The following is a 17,269-nucleotide window of genomic DNA, read 5'->3' as shown; positions in this document are numbered from 1 at the left end:
TTTTCTACCTCATTACAGGTATTGGAGGTTTGGTTATGTTTATGGAATGATTCAAATGTGTTTGTCTCTGGTTTTATTCCGGTTTTAAGCCAATTATTGAATGTGGCATGTCAGTAGTGCTGGTAACGGATCAATTAGGGCATTTACATGTAAAACCATACGCGAAGATTAGAATACCACCCCCCCCCCCCCCCCCCGACCACCAGGTGGCCATAATTGCCATTGCATGTAATTGACTTCCCAATACATGAATTTAAGATTAAGACTTTGCCGGTAAAATGTTGTCTATAAAGGTTGTTAAGCAACAAAACAAACAACAAAAATTAATGAAATAGACAAAACTTTTTTTTTTTTTTTTTAAATGGGTCAAAATTAATTTTCGTACAGATCATCTGATTGGCACTTTAGAGATGGTATTTTGCTTTGCTTAGCCAAAACCACCTGAAGACAGAAGAAACAGGATGGATTATGTATTTTTTTTTTCTAACCCAAGCTTTTAAAAGCGAGAACAACTATTGAGCGAGAACCAAGAATTGGAGATGTGGACCATGAATTGCCGGACAGCACCGCCAAAATGGTGAGCGGATTTTCAGTTTGTCCACTAAAGACGCTAATTGTGCAACAGAGCCACAACCGCAGCACCATATTTAAGGGTGTGAGTGAGCATATAGCTTGTAGGTTAATTTTATTGTTGACACCGCGTTTCGGGGTCATCAACACGTTTTGCCAACCCTGCCACAAAAGTCAAATTACGCCTATGTGTAAAACGTATCTCTATTTACAAAATTTTCAGGTTAGGAGACTACTTCCAGAACCAATTAATGTCTTAAGTAGAGGTACCACTGTATATGAACTGTTATTAGGCTAAACAAATACACAAAAATAGTCGACTGGAAAAATCTACAGAAATGAAACATCACCCGTCCAAAGAGCATGAGTGCCCTCTAGTGGAGAAAATAGTTTTCCTACCATGAAAGTAAAACAAGTCCAGTTTTCCGTGGTCTAATGGTGCAAAATAAAAACTGGCAGAGAGGTTGAAATCCGCGCTTTCGAGTCATGTTTTTGGAGGCACTCTATGTGAAAAATTGTATTTTTTACTGCCCTTTAAAGACAGAATGTGATTGAATAAGCCGGTGTGTTCATAGGACTTCCAACTGTAAGACTGGTCCTGTGACTGTATTGCTACTACTGATTAGTCATGCGATTACAGTTGCGATGTCTCATTGGGGAAACTGGTAGAGCCACTGTGCTGGCAAAAATAAAGTCTAATTGAATATTTAGAATAAAGAGGAAAAATGTAACGACTGTACTGTAGTGTAGCCCAAAGTAGCGGAGTAAGAGTAGTGTTTATTCTTCGTAAACATTACGGAATGATAAATCTACTCTTAGAAGTACATTTTTCTCCAAAAAGGTACTAAAAGTAAACGTTACGCGTTACTACCCACCTCTGATAGTTATATATAATATTAATTTTTACAAAGACGTATATCCAGAATTCCTATTATGGAGTACAGTATGTCTTCCTATAACAAACAATTCTAGTTGACCAAGACACTGAATTAGAAATACATTCTCTAATGGCATAAAAGAGGGAATCAGTTTATCATGGAAGTTAAGACATCTTCAGCAATGTTCGGCCTGTTGACACAGATGACTGTTAAAGCATGTCCTTGGTAAATAACTGGAGATGTCAAGGCTGGGAAAAAAATGTAATTCCGGAGAGACTTGTAGGCAGTGTCTTGGGTGTGAGGGCATTTCATGGTTTCAAGGCAAATGACTTCTCATTCAAAGTTGTTTTCATGACTTCTTGGAATCGAGCAAACATTGGCTTTTAGAACAGTATGCTCACATTTGGGTTCAACTATCCACAACTTGATGTGGAAGCGTGACAGATGATCCGTTCAGAAAGGAACCTTGTTTGTCCCTACCCTTCAGAAAATACGTGAGGAGCTCCCCTTTTCCTTTGACAAAGATAGGCCCCCTCCTCACAAAGCGGAAGCCGTACTCTTTGAGAATTTTATAGCAATCCTCCACCACCTGGGAGAAACACAGAGTAGTTATTCAGATTTAGGTACTTCACACCCTTAGGTTTTCAAGTTTTGAACTTAATTTCTAAAGCTTTCCATTATGATATCATAATGATAAAAAGGCTTTTTATACTAATTCCTATTACGCAATACATTATAGAAGCCATCCTCAATTTTTCTTGACAATGATGACATGGGTAGTGTCTTGCATTTATTTTTACAGAATTTGCCAATCGGCATCAGATTGGATGAGCAGTGTTAGCTCACACTTGAGCAGTTGGCTCAAGTCAGTCTTTTGGTATCTTGGCTGTAATATTATGTAGGGGTGTAAAAGTACACAAAAATTTCGGGTCGGTATGTACCTCGGTTTTGAGGTCACGGTTCGGTTCATTTTCGGTACAGTAAGAAAACAAAATGCAAAATATAAATGTGCTAGTTGTTTATTACACACCTTTGTGCTTTCAACAATAGGAACATTAGCCTATACAAAGCTAGAATTCTGCTCAAAAAGTAGCGGCTATTTAAAGATAATCCAACAACAATTTGCCTCTCAGACACAGCGTATTGGTCAGCTTTCTTTCAGAAAGAAAAAAGAAAAAAGAGGTCCTGTGCTAAAGAGAAAAGCAATCCCAATGACAAAGATTTTAACATGTATTTTACAAATGAAATGCCTCAATGAACGGTTTTCAAAAGCTTTATTGGTGGATTTTCTCAAGTTAAAGTGCCACACAGAAATTAATAAATTTAATTGTGTAAGCAGGATCTGTGTATTATTCTTGTTATTTAATTACAGGTGTTTTGGCTCATTTCAATTTATTTTATTTAAATGGGCTATTATTTATTTTATTATGTGCTTATATTTTACAAATGTGATGCAGTATTCATTTATATTGTATATTTTATGTTGTATAACTTTAGTTCCTATGTGAATATTAGTTCCTACTTGTTTTGTTGTGGTAGGAGGGTTTTGTATTGAACACGGGACTGTGTTATTATAGCAGAGAAGACGGCAGTAAATCAACAAAGACAAGTCAACTGTGCCCCAATCTACCACTCAAGAGATCTGATGAACTCAAAAAATGGGTTACGATTGACCAGATCCACCGTATTTTTACACGTGTGACTTCCGGTCTGCCCGATCCTAGCTACCGGTAGTAGTATTGACGCAGGAGGGTCGCATCTCGCTTCAAATAACAAACTCTGCCGTTCTTTTCGCGTGCGTCGCGTTGAGCCGCTTCTGGGACGCGTCTAACACGCGGCTGCAATGCGGCTGGTGTGCATTGGCTGATTGACTTTAACGGCCGCGTTTCACTGTGCTCTCGCGGCGGCCGCGTTGTCACGCCGTTGACGTTTCTGGGTTATACTGTACTACCGTGTTGGTCCTCATTATAGTAGAGAAGACGGAGTAAATATAATCTACACAAACAAACTGTAACCTGATCGACTCACAGCCTCGAAAAGTTAGGGTTACATTACGTATGAAACTCGTTCGGTACGCCTCCGTTCCGAACCGAGCACCATGTACCGAAACGGTTCAATACAAATACATGTACCGTTACACCCTTAATATTATGATAGTTGGTCAGTTGAGACGCAAACCTACGTATGCCAAGGCACAGTATAGAGAATGTGTTTTTGTCATCTTCTTTTTATTCAAGCGTATTATAATAACCTGTCAAAAGCAAACGTCGACTCCGAGTATCTTTGCCTCGATTTTTTACTCTTCAATACATTGCACACGTGTTCTGCCTCTGTTTCAGGTTCAAAGTGGCTTGACCTGGGGAATGCGGCACCTGTAGCCCATTTCCAGCACACGCCTGTGCACCGTGGCTCTGGATGTTTCTACTCCAGACTCGGTCCACTGTTTCTGCAGGTCCCCCGAGATCTGGAATCGGCCCTTCGTCACAATCTTTCTCAGGGTGTGGTCATCTCTTCTGGTTGGGCAGCGTTTCCTGCCACACTTTTTCCTTCCCGCAGACTTCCCACTGAGGTGCCTTGACACAGCACTCTGGGAACAGCCTATTCGCTCAGAAATTTCTTTCTGTGTCTTAGCCTCTTGCTTGAGGGTGTCAATGATGGCCTTCTGGACAGCAGTCAGGTCGGCAGTCTTGCCCATGATTGCGGTTTTGAGTAATGAACCAGGCTGGGAGTTTTTAAAAGCCTCAGGAATCTTTCGCAGTGGTTTTGAGTTAATTTGTTGATTAGGTTAGTAGCTTCTTTAGAGTACCTTTTCATTATATGCAAATTTTTTTAGATAGGGATGTTTGGTTTTTCTTGACTTTTTTGCCAAAATCATCAATATTAAAAAGATAAAAGGCTTGAACTTCTTCAGTTTTGTGCAATGAATCTAAAACAAATGAAAGTCTAATGTTTATCAGTACATTACAGAAAATAATGAACTTTATCACAATATGCTAAATTTTGAGAAGGACCAATATATACTGTAATATATAGTTAATCATAACAAAAGAGTCAAGTATTGAAGAACTGAATGCAACTGTTAATATATTCATTAGTTCATCTCATGAAAATGAGTTTGTGTACTTATTACGCAGGTAGGTGGTAGAAGAAAAAAAACTTTTTTTTTTGGACAAAAAAATCTGAGAGGTGAATAGTTTCCACTTTATGGAGTTCACAGCGTCCTAGGACAGGTTTTTATCAAGAACTTTTTTTTGGGACAAAAAAAAAAATGAGCGGTGAATCTTTTCCACTGTTTGAAGTTCATAGTGTCCTAGGACAGTTTTTTTTTTTTTTTTAAATCAAGGGCCCCCACGTATAATTGCTGCATAATTCGTGTTCTCAAATCTGACTTTCAGTTGATGAAAAAAATTCCCAAGATAATACTGCTATTATTGTGCACTTTACTACACAGATGGTGTTAGCCAGCTCTGATTTAATTTAATTCAACAAACTCCGCCAACCTGGCTGGATGGTAATTAAAGAATTATTCATTCATTGATGGAGTCTTCTTAGATGGCAGGAAAGGATGAGTACAATAAAGCTGAAATAAACGTGTTGCTAGTGCTGCAACGATTAATCGACTAACTCGAGTAATTCGATTAGAAAAAAGCTTAGAATGAAATTTTGCTGCTTCGAGGATTTGTCTAATTAGAGTGGCGTTTAAATGATTTGTTTTGGGAAAGTGTTTGCATTTAGTTTTATTGATTTGGGTGGATACACTGTCCTCTTGTGGCAACAGTCAATATGACATAAGTCATAGACTTCATAATTAGGTTGACGGGTCACATCCGTCTTACACTGCGCCACCCCTTCAAGTAGGGGGCCTGCCCACATCAAGAGAAGTTATTCTCAAACACACGCACGCAGCTATCTAATGGCGGATTTAGGTTGAAAAAGTACAAACGCTATACCGCATACAGATAGGAAGGATTCTCTCTGGAGTGATTTGTTCGAGGATTCAAGGTAATTATTATAGTTTTTGTACCACGCATGCATTTTGAAACATTTTGAATAAATCAATGACAGAAATGGGTTTCCACTCGGTCAGCTTTGACCGAGATAGGCCCCCAATAATCGGCCCCACGCCTAATGTCCCGTCAAAATGAAGTCTATGAATAACTCATGTAACATGGCTGGATCCAGCTGCTCCCTGATAAGACCAACATAAGGTTGTAAATTTTTGTTTGAGCTAATATGATTGTTTATGTATTTGTAGTTTAGTTTAGAGGTATATTCAGCAGTTTTTCGTGGGAATATGTGTTTGAATGATTTGTGAACAGCATTGTAAAAAAAAAAAAAAAAAAAAAAAGGTTAGCATTTTATAGCATTTCAGTTAGCAGGCTTTTGCTATGCAAGTTAGTCAATTGTTCTTTTGTTGTCCATAGATCCTCATTTATTTATTTTTCTATATCATTTGAGGCTAAACTCTGGTTTTTTAATTTATTTTTAAATGCATTTATTGCTCTTGTGAAATGAAAGTGCGATTCTGCATAGTTTGAAAAAACATTCAGGAATTTTATTTTGTATTTGCATTTAATGCTCTTTCAGAAGTGCAATCTTAGCAAGTCTTTGTTTCACATATACTAAAATGTATTCTGCAACGCATTAAATGTTCCTAATCCGATTACTCGATTATCCGAACTAACTAACTAACTGATAGATTAATCAATTACCTAAATAATCGATAGCTGCAGCCCTAGTTGTTGCTAAACAATCTCTCAAGACTTGGTCAGGAACAGAGGTTTTCTTAAAACATGGTTGTATACAGCCGCAAAAATCCCCTCAAAGCTAAATTCAGTAATGTGTAATAATCTGTGACCTCAACAAATTCAATTAGAGACTGCAGTAATGACTGTTGCTATACCTGAATGTTTCCCATCACCCCTGTAGACTCCATACGACTGGCAACATTCACTGTGTTTCCCCAGATGTCATAGTGAGGTTTGCGTGCACCAATCACTCCTGCTAAAACTCCTCCTTTATTCAGACCTGTTGGAGAGTTTAGAAAGAAGAGAGACGTAAGGTTATTGCTACATACAACAGGACAACGATCCAAAGCACATGGCAAAGTTAACTCTGAAATGGTTTTAAAAAATTCATCTGTTGGAATGGCCCATTAAATCTCTAAATTTCAATCTGTTGAACATTTGTGAAAAGAACTAAAGAAAAGGGTTCACCAAAAGATATTCCAAATTTGAAGACAATAGTATTGTATAGTACGAGTCTCAATTAGTATGTTCAATACTTTTACCCCGTGTTACTGCATTTCATTCCATATAATCATTATTTATGGATTAAAATGGGATTTCTTTTCATGTATGGATTATTGGAGTTCCTAACAATGATCAAGTAGAAATTTCTTTGAATTGCAGCTTTGTAAATAACTAATGAGAAAACAGTTGATATGTTCATTGTATACCATATATCCATGTATACACCCTTTACAGCTAATAACTTGACATGTTCACACTTGAACTGCATTTTCATACTTCCAGTATCATTTGTGAATAAATTTTCTTTCTTCAAAGTTTAGTGTCGCTGCTGCCATCATTGATTCAATTGGTTTAATCCACAAAACATCCAAAGACAATTTGGTTACGAACTGCTCAAGAGTGCATCCATTTTTTTAGGACACTCTGTATACAGTATATACAGTGAGGAGCAGAAGTATTTGCACCCCTTGTGATTTTGCAAGTTCACCCACTTAGAAAATAGGTAGAGGGGTGAAATTTCAATCATAGATGCATTTCCACTCATAGAGCTATAATCTTAAAAAAAAAAAAAAAAAAATTTATTTATCATTTATTTCTAATTTACTGGGGTTCATAAGTATTTATATCCCTGAGAAAATCAGTGCTAATATTTAGTGCAGAAGCCTTTCTTTGCAATTACAGAGGTCAGACGCTTTAAGTAGTTCTTCACCAGATTTTCAAATATGGAAACAGGGATTTTGGCCCATTCCTCCACACAAATCTTCTCTAGATCTGTCAGGTTTCGGAGCTGTCGTTGAGAAACACCAAGTTTCAGCTCCATCCAAAGATTTTAGATTGGTTTGAGGTCTGGACTGGCTAGGCCACTCCAGAACCTTGATAAGCTTTTTACGCAGTTCCTCCTTGGTCAGCTTGACTGTGTGCGCCAGATCATTGTCATGTTGGAAGATCCAGCCACGACTCATCTTCAAGTCTCTGAATGAGGGAAGGAGGTTGTGGCTCAAAAGCTCACGACAAATTTCACCATCCATCCTCTGCTTTATACAGTACAGTTGTCCTGTCCCCTTTGCCGAAAAGCAGCCACAAAGCATGAGATTTCCACCTCCATACTTCACAGTAGGGATGGTGTGCTCTGGATTGATCTCATCCTTCTTTTTCCTCCTTCTACTTTGGTCTCATCTGAACACATGACTTTCTCCCATGACCCTTGTGCATCATTCAGATGGTCCATGGCAAAACTTCAGACGGGCCCTCACATCTACTGGCTTCAACAGGGGAACCTTCTGAGCAATGCATGATTTTACTTTTCTCATCATGAGTGATGCCCCACGAGGAGAGATTTTATATGGAGCCTCAGTCCAAGGTTGATTACCAGTCATGTTCAGCTTTTTCCATTTTCTAAAAATTGCTGCAACTGTTGATTTATTCTCACCAAGCTGTTTTCCAATTGTTCCATAGCCTTTTTTAGTTTTGTGGAGCTCAACAATTTTTTTCTCTGGTGTCTTTTGAAAGCTCTATAGTCTTGCCCATGGAATCAGTTGGATTATGACTGACTGTGGGGTGCACAGGTGACAATGAGGAGCACAAACGGGTGGTGGGTGGGTGGTTACTCATGGGATACTGTACTGGATACAGTAAATTTATTCAAAAAACTCTTCTCTCCCCCCCATCTCCCCCTGGTAGGGTGGGTGGTTGTTCATCTCAAGCTCGGGTCCTCTACCAGAGGCCTGGGAGCTTGAGTGTCCTGCGTAGTATCTTTACTGTTCCTAGGACTGCGCTCTTTTGGATGGAGATGTCTGATGTTTCTCAAGGTATCTGCTGCGAGCTGCGTTCTCACTGCGTTCTTTCAAGCTTATTGTCGCCGTATCAGCCCGTCTTGGGGAATATTTGGTTTTAACTCGACTTGAAGGTGTGTCACGATAATATCGTGTCACCGTGACCGGCTTAATCAACACTACGAACTACATGTGAAACAAGGTAAATTGTAAAGACGTACCGATTCGCAGCATGAAGTTATTAAATGACTGGTAGTTTATGTTCATTAGCGTAACCTTCATGGCTAGCGCAAAGTCCGCCAAGTCTGCTAGGTGCTGCCAGCGCTCTTTGTCCGACTGCTCCTCCTTCTGCTGAACGACATTGAGTATGAGTGTTATTTGTGGCCATGTGATCGGTTTTATACTATTAGGTGATCATACTGACCTTCATGCAGTTGTACCCATTGTTAACATCAGGAGTAACACCTGATGCTGCCATGTAGGTGCTTCCAATGGTCTTGATTTTCGTGATGCAGCGAAATTGAGGCTCATCTAGCAACTGTAAGAGATATAAGTCATGATTAACCCCATCAAGCATCTGTTACTTCTGGTCCAACATCATTTAACTGAATCGTATGACCCGAACAATTTATTTTCCTTTTTGAAATACCATGGCCATAAATAAACGCATGATTTCCAACTTATATGATTAGGGAATTTAAGAGAAATTTATAAAGACTACATTGTATCACAAAAGTGAGTACACCCCTCGCATTTCTGCAGATATTTAAGTATATCTTTTCATGGGACAACACTGACAAAATGACACTTTGACACAATGAAAAGTAGTCTGTGTGCAGCTTATATAAAAGAGTTAATTTATTTTCCCCTCAAAATAACTCAAAATATAGCCATTAATATCCAAACCCCCGGCAACAAAAGTGAGTACAACCCTTTGAAAAAAAAATACATCCCTAAATGTCCAAATTGAGTACTGCTTGTCATTTTCCCTCCAAGATGTCATGTTAGTCGTTACAGGAGTGATGTCAGCATTGCTGCAGAGACTGAAGAGGTGGGGGGTCAGCCTGTTGGTGCTCAGACCATACGCCGCACTCTACATCAAATTGGTGTGCATGGCTGTCACCCCAAGAGAAAGCCAAGAATTTATATAATTTTTACATAATGCTTTTTAAGGCCTGAATTTTGACAAAATCTATTAAATGACTTTTAATGCTTCTTAATGAGTGTAGGGTTGTCATAGAAATACGAGCCAAAAATGGGTCAATGTGACAGGCCACACATGGTAAACCAACTCACACTGTCAAAGTCTGAGATGATCTCGTTCAGGAAGCGTAAGCATTCGATGCCTCCATTATTGATGCTCTCCTCTGTGTAGAAGTCAGAGAAGTTTGGGATGGAGGCAAACATGACTCCAATCTCATCGTATGACTGGCTGTACAACTCCTATGTATTGTATACAAGCAAAGTGAAGGTGAATCACAGACCAGTACAGTATTCTACTGATGTAACGCCCTCACCTCATCTCTTTTCTTGGAGCCTAGAAAGTGTCGAGCAACATGTTCGGGCAGCATGTTGGTCACCAATGCTTCATTCCATCGCCTCATCTCATATACCTTCTCCTTCTGCTCATGAACCTCAAGCTTCCACAGGAATAGGGTACGAGCAAGTTTCTCCACCTACAGGTATTAATAGTCATTCATCACAAGCTTTGACTGAACAACATCCACTTTACAATTCTTAAGTAACACTACAGCCACAAATCCCATGAAATTAGTAAAGCCGTTATTAAACTCATTCACTGACAGTTTTTTTTCCAGTGCAGTCAACCCCACATTCTTGAAAAATAATAAACCATAGACATCAATACTATTGACGTGTCACTTCATCATTCTTTGCACGACGCCTTATCAGAGGAGGCCGGGCTTCATTTAGTAATAGCCGAAGAAGGCACACGCTCATGTCGGATTTACTGTTGAAGAACTACAAAAGCTGTATCGCATACAAACAGGAAAGATTATCTCAGGAGTGATTTGTTCAAGGATTCAAGGTAAATATTATATTATTCGTACCACGCATGTGTGATTGAAGCATTTATTCGCAGGAATTTTCTTCTTTATTTACACATGGAGGCAGCTAGTTTTCATAACTGACTTGCCTCATAGTTTACTTTTAACCAAGAATCGACACTGTTTTACGTCCATATCTATAGAGAATTCAGGGATTTAAGCATTTATTCACAAGAATTTTCGCCAGAAAAGCTCCTTTTACGCTAGGCGGCCGCTAGCCTCATTCGCTAACATAGTAGCATTGTACTTTGTCAATATACGTAAAATAAACACGAACTGCACGGTTTCTTTGCTTTTAACCAAGAATCGGGACTGTTTTACGTTCATATCTATGAAGAATTTGGGGATTTAAGCATTTATTCACAATAATTTTCACCAGAAAAGCTCCTTTTACGCCAGGCGGCCGCTAGCCTCATTCTCGAACATAGTAGCATTGTACTTCATCAATATACGTAAAATAAACGCTAACTGCATGGTTTCTTTGCTTTTGACCATGAATCAAGACTGTTTTACGTCCATATCTAGAAAGAATTTGGGGATTTAAGCATTTATTCAAAATATTTTTTGCCAAAAAAGCTCCTGTTACACCAGTCGGCTGCAAGACTTTTATAGCCATTTTAAGTTGTGTAATACTTATATACTGTATATAGAAAAAAAAAATAATCGTGATTTTATAAGGGAACAACTTTTAATTTTTTGATGCTGCTGCACATGGAAAATCATATAAGGCTGTTTTGGTTTTAGGTCAGTAGCAGCTTTGGTTTTGTAAATATTTGAATTTGAAGTTTTTCAAAATAGGCCCCTTACGAATCGGCCCCGTTTCCCATGTCATGTCAATAGGTTATGAAGTCTATGAATAAACAAATAATAGAATAGGTCTCTTTTTTCATACCTGAATTGTACCTTTAGCACAGTAACTAGAGAAATCAACAGTGAATTTGATGATAACTGCTGATTTATTGATAACATTTATTTTCCCTGTGAGCTGTTCCCATATATTTGTTCATTTTACTTGATGTATTCATTTCCATAATTGTTTTTTTTTTTTTTAATCCTTTCTGACTTTGTTTGGATAAGAGTACAGCTTTCATCTTCTCTCACGCGAGGTCATTAACATAACACAAAACATACAGTAACACAGCTGCCTAGTAAAATTCCACCTTCTTGTGAGCCAATTCATGGGTTAATTAAGGGGCTTGCCTATTCATATTTGGAATAACAAAAAGTATGCATTGAAAGGTCAGGGCAAATCCTCTCAAAGACACCTGAGGCACTTGAGGACATTTGTCCTGCCCGGCGAGCTTTAATGTTAGCTTTTCTTTCTATGTATTTTATAGATTTGTAGTGGGTGGGTTTGAGAAAAAAAATTAAATTCCATGCATTCCTAAGCAGTTAAAGTAAGTAATGTTAACTTACATGTCGGGAGAAATAATAAAAGCTGACCATCATTATGAAGATCATAACTGTCATTGTCAACTTAGAGGGCACTAGATTTGACCTGTGAAGAAGAAACAATGATATCCAAATATTCAAAGTGACACAATCCGTTACAAAATATATTTCGATGAGAATCATCAAGACTAAAGAAGTCATTTTCCAATATGTTTCAAGCATAAGATTCAACAAAGTGGGAGCGTGCTTTGGTTGAATTATGTTATTTGTGTATTCTTGTATTTTCTTTTAATTAATGCAATCGTGTTTGTAAATGAATTCGTTCTGCAAACGGTAGGTTTTGAAATTGGTCACGGTGTGACGTCAGACCATGCCTTATGATGAAAGAACTTGCAGTCTTCTTCTTCCACATCCCACTAATACCGAGTGTTTAGCACTGAAGTTGTGGCAACCTGGTTTTTTACTTAGCTGCACCAAGCATACAGCATGTAAAAAATGCAGGATTCAAATCTACATTTGTGCATTTGCTGTGGTTTAGTACAAAGCTTTTGTCAGATGACGAGTTCTTGTCTTTGTCACTTATTTTCCGGTGACCTCCACCCCCCGCAGCTGTTCGACATCTAGCTGGCTAAGAGGCCTCCTCGCCTGGTTCTTGATCAACTTTATTTCACGCAACTTCCACCCACCACCAGTGTTCTCTGTTTAGCCATCAAAGAGGCACTTTACTCAGCTTGCTTGACCAATTTTAGTAGGTGAATTTTTTTTTTTTTTTTTACCAATCAACCACTAATTGTAGTAACAACACATCCTGATGAATCATCCATTCAAATGCAATACATTGTTTTTCTTAAATAACACAACCTAAATTAAGAATAATATTAATTTTTAAAACACACACCCATACACACAAAATGCATAACGAGTCATTTCAAAGCAAGCTAAGTGCAGAATATGAAATACAGATAGTCCTCGGGTTACGACCAAGTTCCGTTCCTAGGCTGGCGATGTAACCAGAATTTCAGCGCAAGTCAGAATTAACCCTTTAAGTACCCCAAGATACCCCTGAACCTTAAAATAACTGTCCCAAAACATGTACTATACGTCATATTAATAACATTAAGTAAAAAATAAGATACTGTGAGCTGCGTTGTGTTAATTGCCTTTATATTCAATGACTATTCGGGCTTTAAAAATGGGCTTTACAAGCGAGTGACTCGTCTTGCTGAGAGAAAAGGGTGCTGTGGAAAGAGTAGGGAGGCGAGAGAAGGAGGATATCATGGCTGCTCAGGTCACCAACATCCCCTCTCTTAACGCAAGCCCGTTGTCCGAACTAAAAAAACTGCATTGGGACTCACAAGACACCGCGCCAGGCGGAGCAGCAGCAGTATGAGAACAAGGAAATGCGACCTGACACCGTCAGGAACTGCACGACGGCGGCAACGCTGCTGAGGGCGGAGGGGATCCTGACATGGCAAGAACTATGTACACTTTGCACGACTTAAAAAAAAAAAAAAAATTTTTAAAAGGACTGGAGACAGAATGGCGGAGGAGTCTTCGGCGTCGTAGTCGAAATCACGTAAGTCGGGTACGTTGTAAGTAGTATGTGAGAAACCCAACACAATTTTTGTTGTCTGCCAATTACAGCCCATCTTAGGTGTTTATTTGATCCAGAATGACTGTCATATTGTCCTACAAAGTGCACATGTCAGCAAATTTGAAGCCAAATTATTCATTGCCAATCCGATTTTTCATAATTGGTATCATTTTGAAGCTATTCTTAGTGTAGAATGTGAAGTATGCGAGATTAACTCCAGAATTCTTTATTTACATGTTGAACATGATGTGCTTTTATTTTGAAATGTTCACTGGAAGTATGTTCGCTGAGGCGCTAACTGTAAACTTTACACTCAGGAAAAAAATGTAAAAACGTCCACTTGCCTTCAATTTTCCTTGTGTATGTGGTTTCAGTAATAGATTTTTTCTTTTTTTCGCATCATCTGCAAATGCTGTAAACCAGCGAGTTTTCACGTTTGAACGGTCACGTTTTAACAGCAAGTTTGCATTTTGGAGAAGACTGCCAATGTTTGATAGCAGTCTAAAGTGATTAGTACATTGTCTCTTTTTCCATTAGCCTCAATGTAGCAATGCTAACGTTTTACAATGTTGAATATACAGTATAGACCCTACCCACGTGACGTCACAACTCCTTCCTCCTGACTGGTGCCGCCCAATTGTCCGTCAACACATCATGTTTCCCTGTTACGGCTACGTACATTCCTCCTATTTACGACGTGTTTTTCTGCTCGTTAACATTAATAATCAAAATGGTGAAGGCGTGTGTGGCGGTCGGTTGCAATAACAGAGAAGATAGACGGAGAAGACGGAGAGACTTGAGGTTCTACCGGATTCCGAGAGACCCGGAGAGAAGAGAGCGAGATGGCTGCTGCAATTCGACGAGAAAACTGGGCTCCAAACGATTACCACAGATTATGTAGTAGTCATTTTATATCTGGTAAGATGCATTTAATATATATTTAGAGGGTTTTGGGCTGACAACCACAATTAAGATCATTGCTAGGCTAATCGCCGACAACATACACATATGTATGTAGTAAGAGTGCTATCGCTAAACCATATAAACATTAAAAGCCCTAACTCCATTGACAAACGACATGAAATACATTAGACTTGACAGTGGATGTTAGCAATAACAAAAGATTTTGAATTGAAAATTTCGTAACTCACCTTTCCAAGCACAAGATAGATTCCTGCCGAATTTTCGTGGACGAGGACCTGTTTCACCCAACCAGCAACGAAGTATTTATAAGCCTCCAAGCTCTTAAAGTTTTTCAAACTTTCGTGAGAATAGGCTGATTTTGTGTGGACAAGATAGTTGTACAGTTCAGGGTAGCTAGCAGATGTCAGGCAAATACGGCGGAGACAGCGGGTCGAAAAACATCGATTTAGGCATCAAATATGGATCTGGCGAATGGATAAACTGAAGCTTTTCCACATAACGCCTTTTATGCAATGCATCAAGTGAGTTTACGGCAACCGAAAGCACCGGGTCTTCCATGAAATGCATTATAAATTGCTCGATCAATTGAGACCATTGATAATACAGACACAAAATGACGGACAAGTGGGCGGAACCATACAGCGAGCACGTGATTTTGTGACGTCGGTGGGTAGGGTCTATATGTGTTTATTCATTATGTACGTCTCAAATTTAATCCTACTATTTGTTGATGACCAATAAACATCTGTGAAACGAACTGGAGTCTCACATGCAATCAAAACACAAGAATGCCGAGTGGACGCAGCACACGCAAACACACGCATGAACAAATGATATATCACAACCGGGAAAATTACAACCTCATATATATTTACCGCGCGATAAATTGACTTATTGCATATAGCGACAGGCTTACTTAACACCATAAGTCTTCCTCCTCGCGTGATTCTTCATTGACTTTTATCTTTCCACAAACGCCACCCACTCCCAAGAAGCACGTTGCTTGGCTTGCTCACCGCCAGAATTCTGCCTCTTCGCCTGGTTCTCAATCGACATTTGATTTTTGTTTTTTTTTCTCCCACAACGTCTGCAATACGATGATAAATTCCAGTCTTGACGCACCGTGTGAGAGAGTGTGTTGGTGTCAAGTGAGTGAATGTTTAATTTTAGGAATTTTTAAGCATTTTGGGACCAGGAAGTCCAACCGAAAGATACATGACTGAAATACGGTTCACCACACGTATGTCGGCAGAACCCCGCTGAAGCAAGACTGTCAAATGACTGCAAATTCTTTTTTTTTTTTTTTTTTTTTTTATGTAATGGCATACCGCACGCATGCTATTTTTAGACCGTGACGTCGCATCGTAAAGCGGAAGTAAAGCTGAAGTGGGACATTATAGACCTGCCCTCGCATAGAAACAACGTAATTTGTGCTACTTTTCGCCGGTAATCTTTCAAAACCGAACATGGCGATCACGCATTGCTTTTTTGGAACTTGTAGAAATGACTCTAGACACATGAAGGATGTTTTCTTCATACGTTTCCGGAAACCAAAAACTCGGGAGGAAAAAATGTGAAGACCAAATCAACTTGCGCGGTCTTTTAACACCAGCTCGGTGAATCCATTCACATTTCATATGCAATAAACATTTTGTCGGGTTGGCATGGTCTTTCAGAGGACAAAGAGGTAAGCCATTTTTATATTTTTAACTTTTTTTTTTTTTGCGTAACGTTGTGCCGTACTGCTTCTGTCTGACAAAGAATGACCTGAAAAGAATTACAATGGTATCTGAATGCCACTGTTACCGTTTCTGTTATATATATATAAACAACTTTAGTAAGGGGGAAGTGTAAATAAATTATAGAATTAAGATTTGTTATCAATGAAAAAATGAAAAGTGTTCGTTGGCTGTCACTGAGTAGCATTTGCGATCGCTACACAAGGCTAACTAAATTACCCCAAAGAACGGTAAGAGACGTAGGACAACCAGAGGATATATAAGAAAGACAGGGCTGATGGTAAAGGATAGCTTGTTGAAACAGGAGAATGTCATTGTCAGTCGCATCGATAAAAAAGCTAAGGCTATGCTTAGGTCGGCTCGTTTTTTTTTAGTCTTTTTCAGCCTTCGACACTCAAACCATCTCTTTAACTGAACATTTTTATGTTCTTCCACATCTTTGCCAGTGAATTTGGCATCAGGCACATCATTTTCGGAGAGAATTGGTAGTTTTAGCTCTGTAAACATCTCCTTCGTACACGATTTCCATTCATTTCCTATTAGGGACAACCGGTGGCTTGTCCCTACTTAGCAACAGTAGCTAATGTCATGAAAATTAATGAGCGGAAGTGACGTGTTGCTTGCGATACGCCATTGAGAAATAGCAAAGTTTGGTGTCATTAAAGAACGATTGTAACATACATCTCTGCAACCACACATATGGCAATGACCATGATTTTTACCACCAACAGCCAATCAGAGCAGAGAATTGAAATTTAAAATTTGAATATTCAAATTGCATCCAATCAGCTATGTACAGTTGTATGGAAAAAGTATTAACCTTTTGGAATTTCTCACATTTCTGTGTAAAATCACCATCAAAAGTGATCTGATCTTTGTCAAAATCACACATATGAAAAAAACAGCTTCTGCTTTAACTAAAACCACCCAAACATTTATAGGTTTTCATATCTTAATAAGACTAGTATGAAAACAATGACAGAAGGGGGAAAAATAAGTAAGTGAACCCTCTGCCTAAGGAGACTTAAAGAGAATTTGAAATCAATTTTTAACAAACAATTTAAGTCAGGTGTGTTCTCAAT

At 38.8% G+C, this 17,269-nt stretch overlaps 1 protein-coding gene across 4 annotated transcripts in view; it reads right to left on the bottom strand.

The window, feature by feature from the left end:
- Positions 1–200: 200 nt before the first annotated feature.
- adcy3a (adenylate cyclase 3a) overlaps positions 201–17,269 on the bottom strand; it is a 111,614-nt gene continuing 94,545 nt past the window's right edge. For 3 of the 4 annotated variants that reach the window (XM_057833450.1, XM_057833452.1, XM_057833453.1), the window contains 7 exons: positions 11,955–12,036; positions 9,990–10,148; positions 9,769–9,915; positions 8,897–9,010; positions 8,694–8,823; positions 6,352–6,476; positions 201–2,037 (listed from right to left, as the gene is read on the bottom strand). In XM_057833450.1, coding sequence (XP_057689433.1) covers positions 1,858–2,037; positions 6,352–6,476; positions 8,694–8,823; positions 8,897–9,010; positions 9,769–9,915; positions 9,990–10,148; positions 11,955–12,036 — 937 coding nt within the window. In that variant the 3' untranslated portion in view covers positions 201–1,857. The remainder of the gene's footprint in view (positions 2,038–6,351; positions 6,477–8,693; positions 8,824–8,896; positions 9,011–9,768; positions 9,916–9,989; positions 10,149–11,954; positions 12,037–17,269) is intronic. The other variant, XM_057833451.1, reaches the window with a different exon arrangement.

The sequence above is a fragment of the Corythoichthys intestinalis genome, chromosome 4 (assembly GCF_030265065.1).
Source record: "Corythoichthys intestinalis isolate RoL2023-P3 chromosome 4, ASM3026506v1, whole genome shotgun sequence".
NCBI classification, from domain to species: domain Eukaryota; kingdom Metazoa; phylum Chordata; class Actinopteri; order Syngnathiformes; family Syngnathidae; genus Corythoichthys; species Corythoichthys intestinalis.
This window is presented reverse-complemented; position numbering and strand designations above follow the sequence as displayed.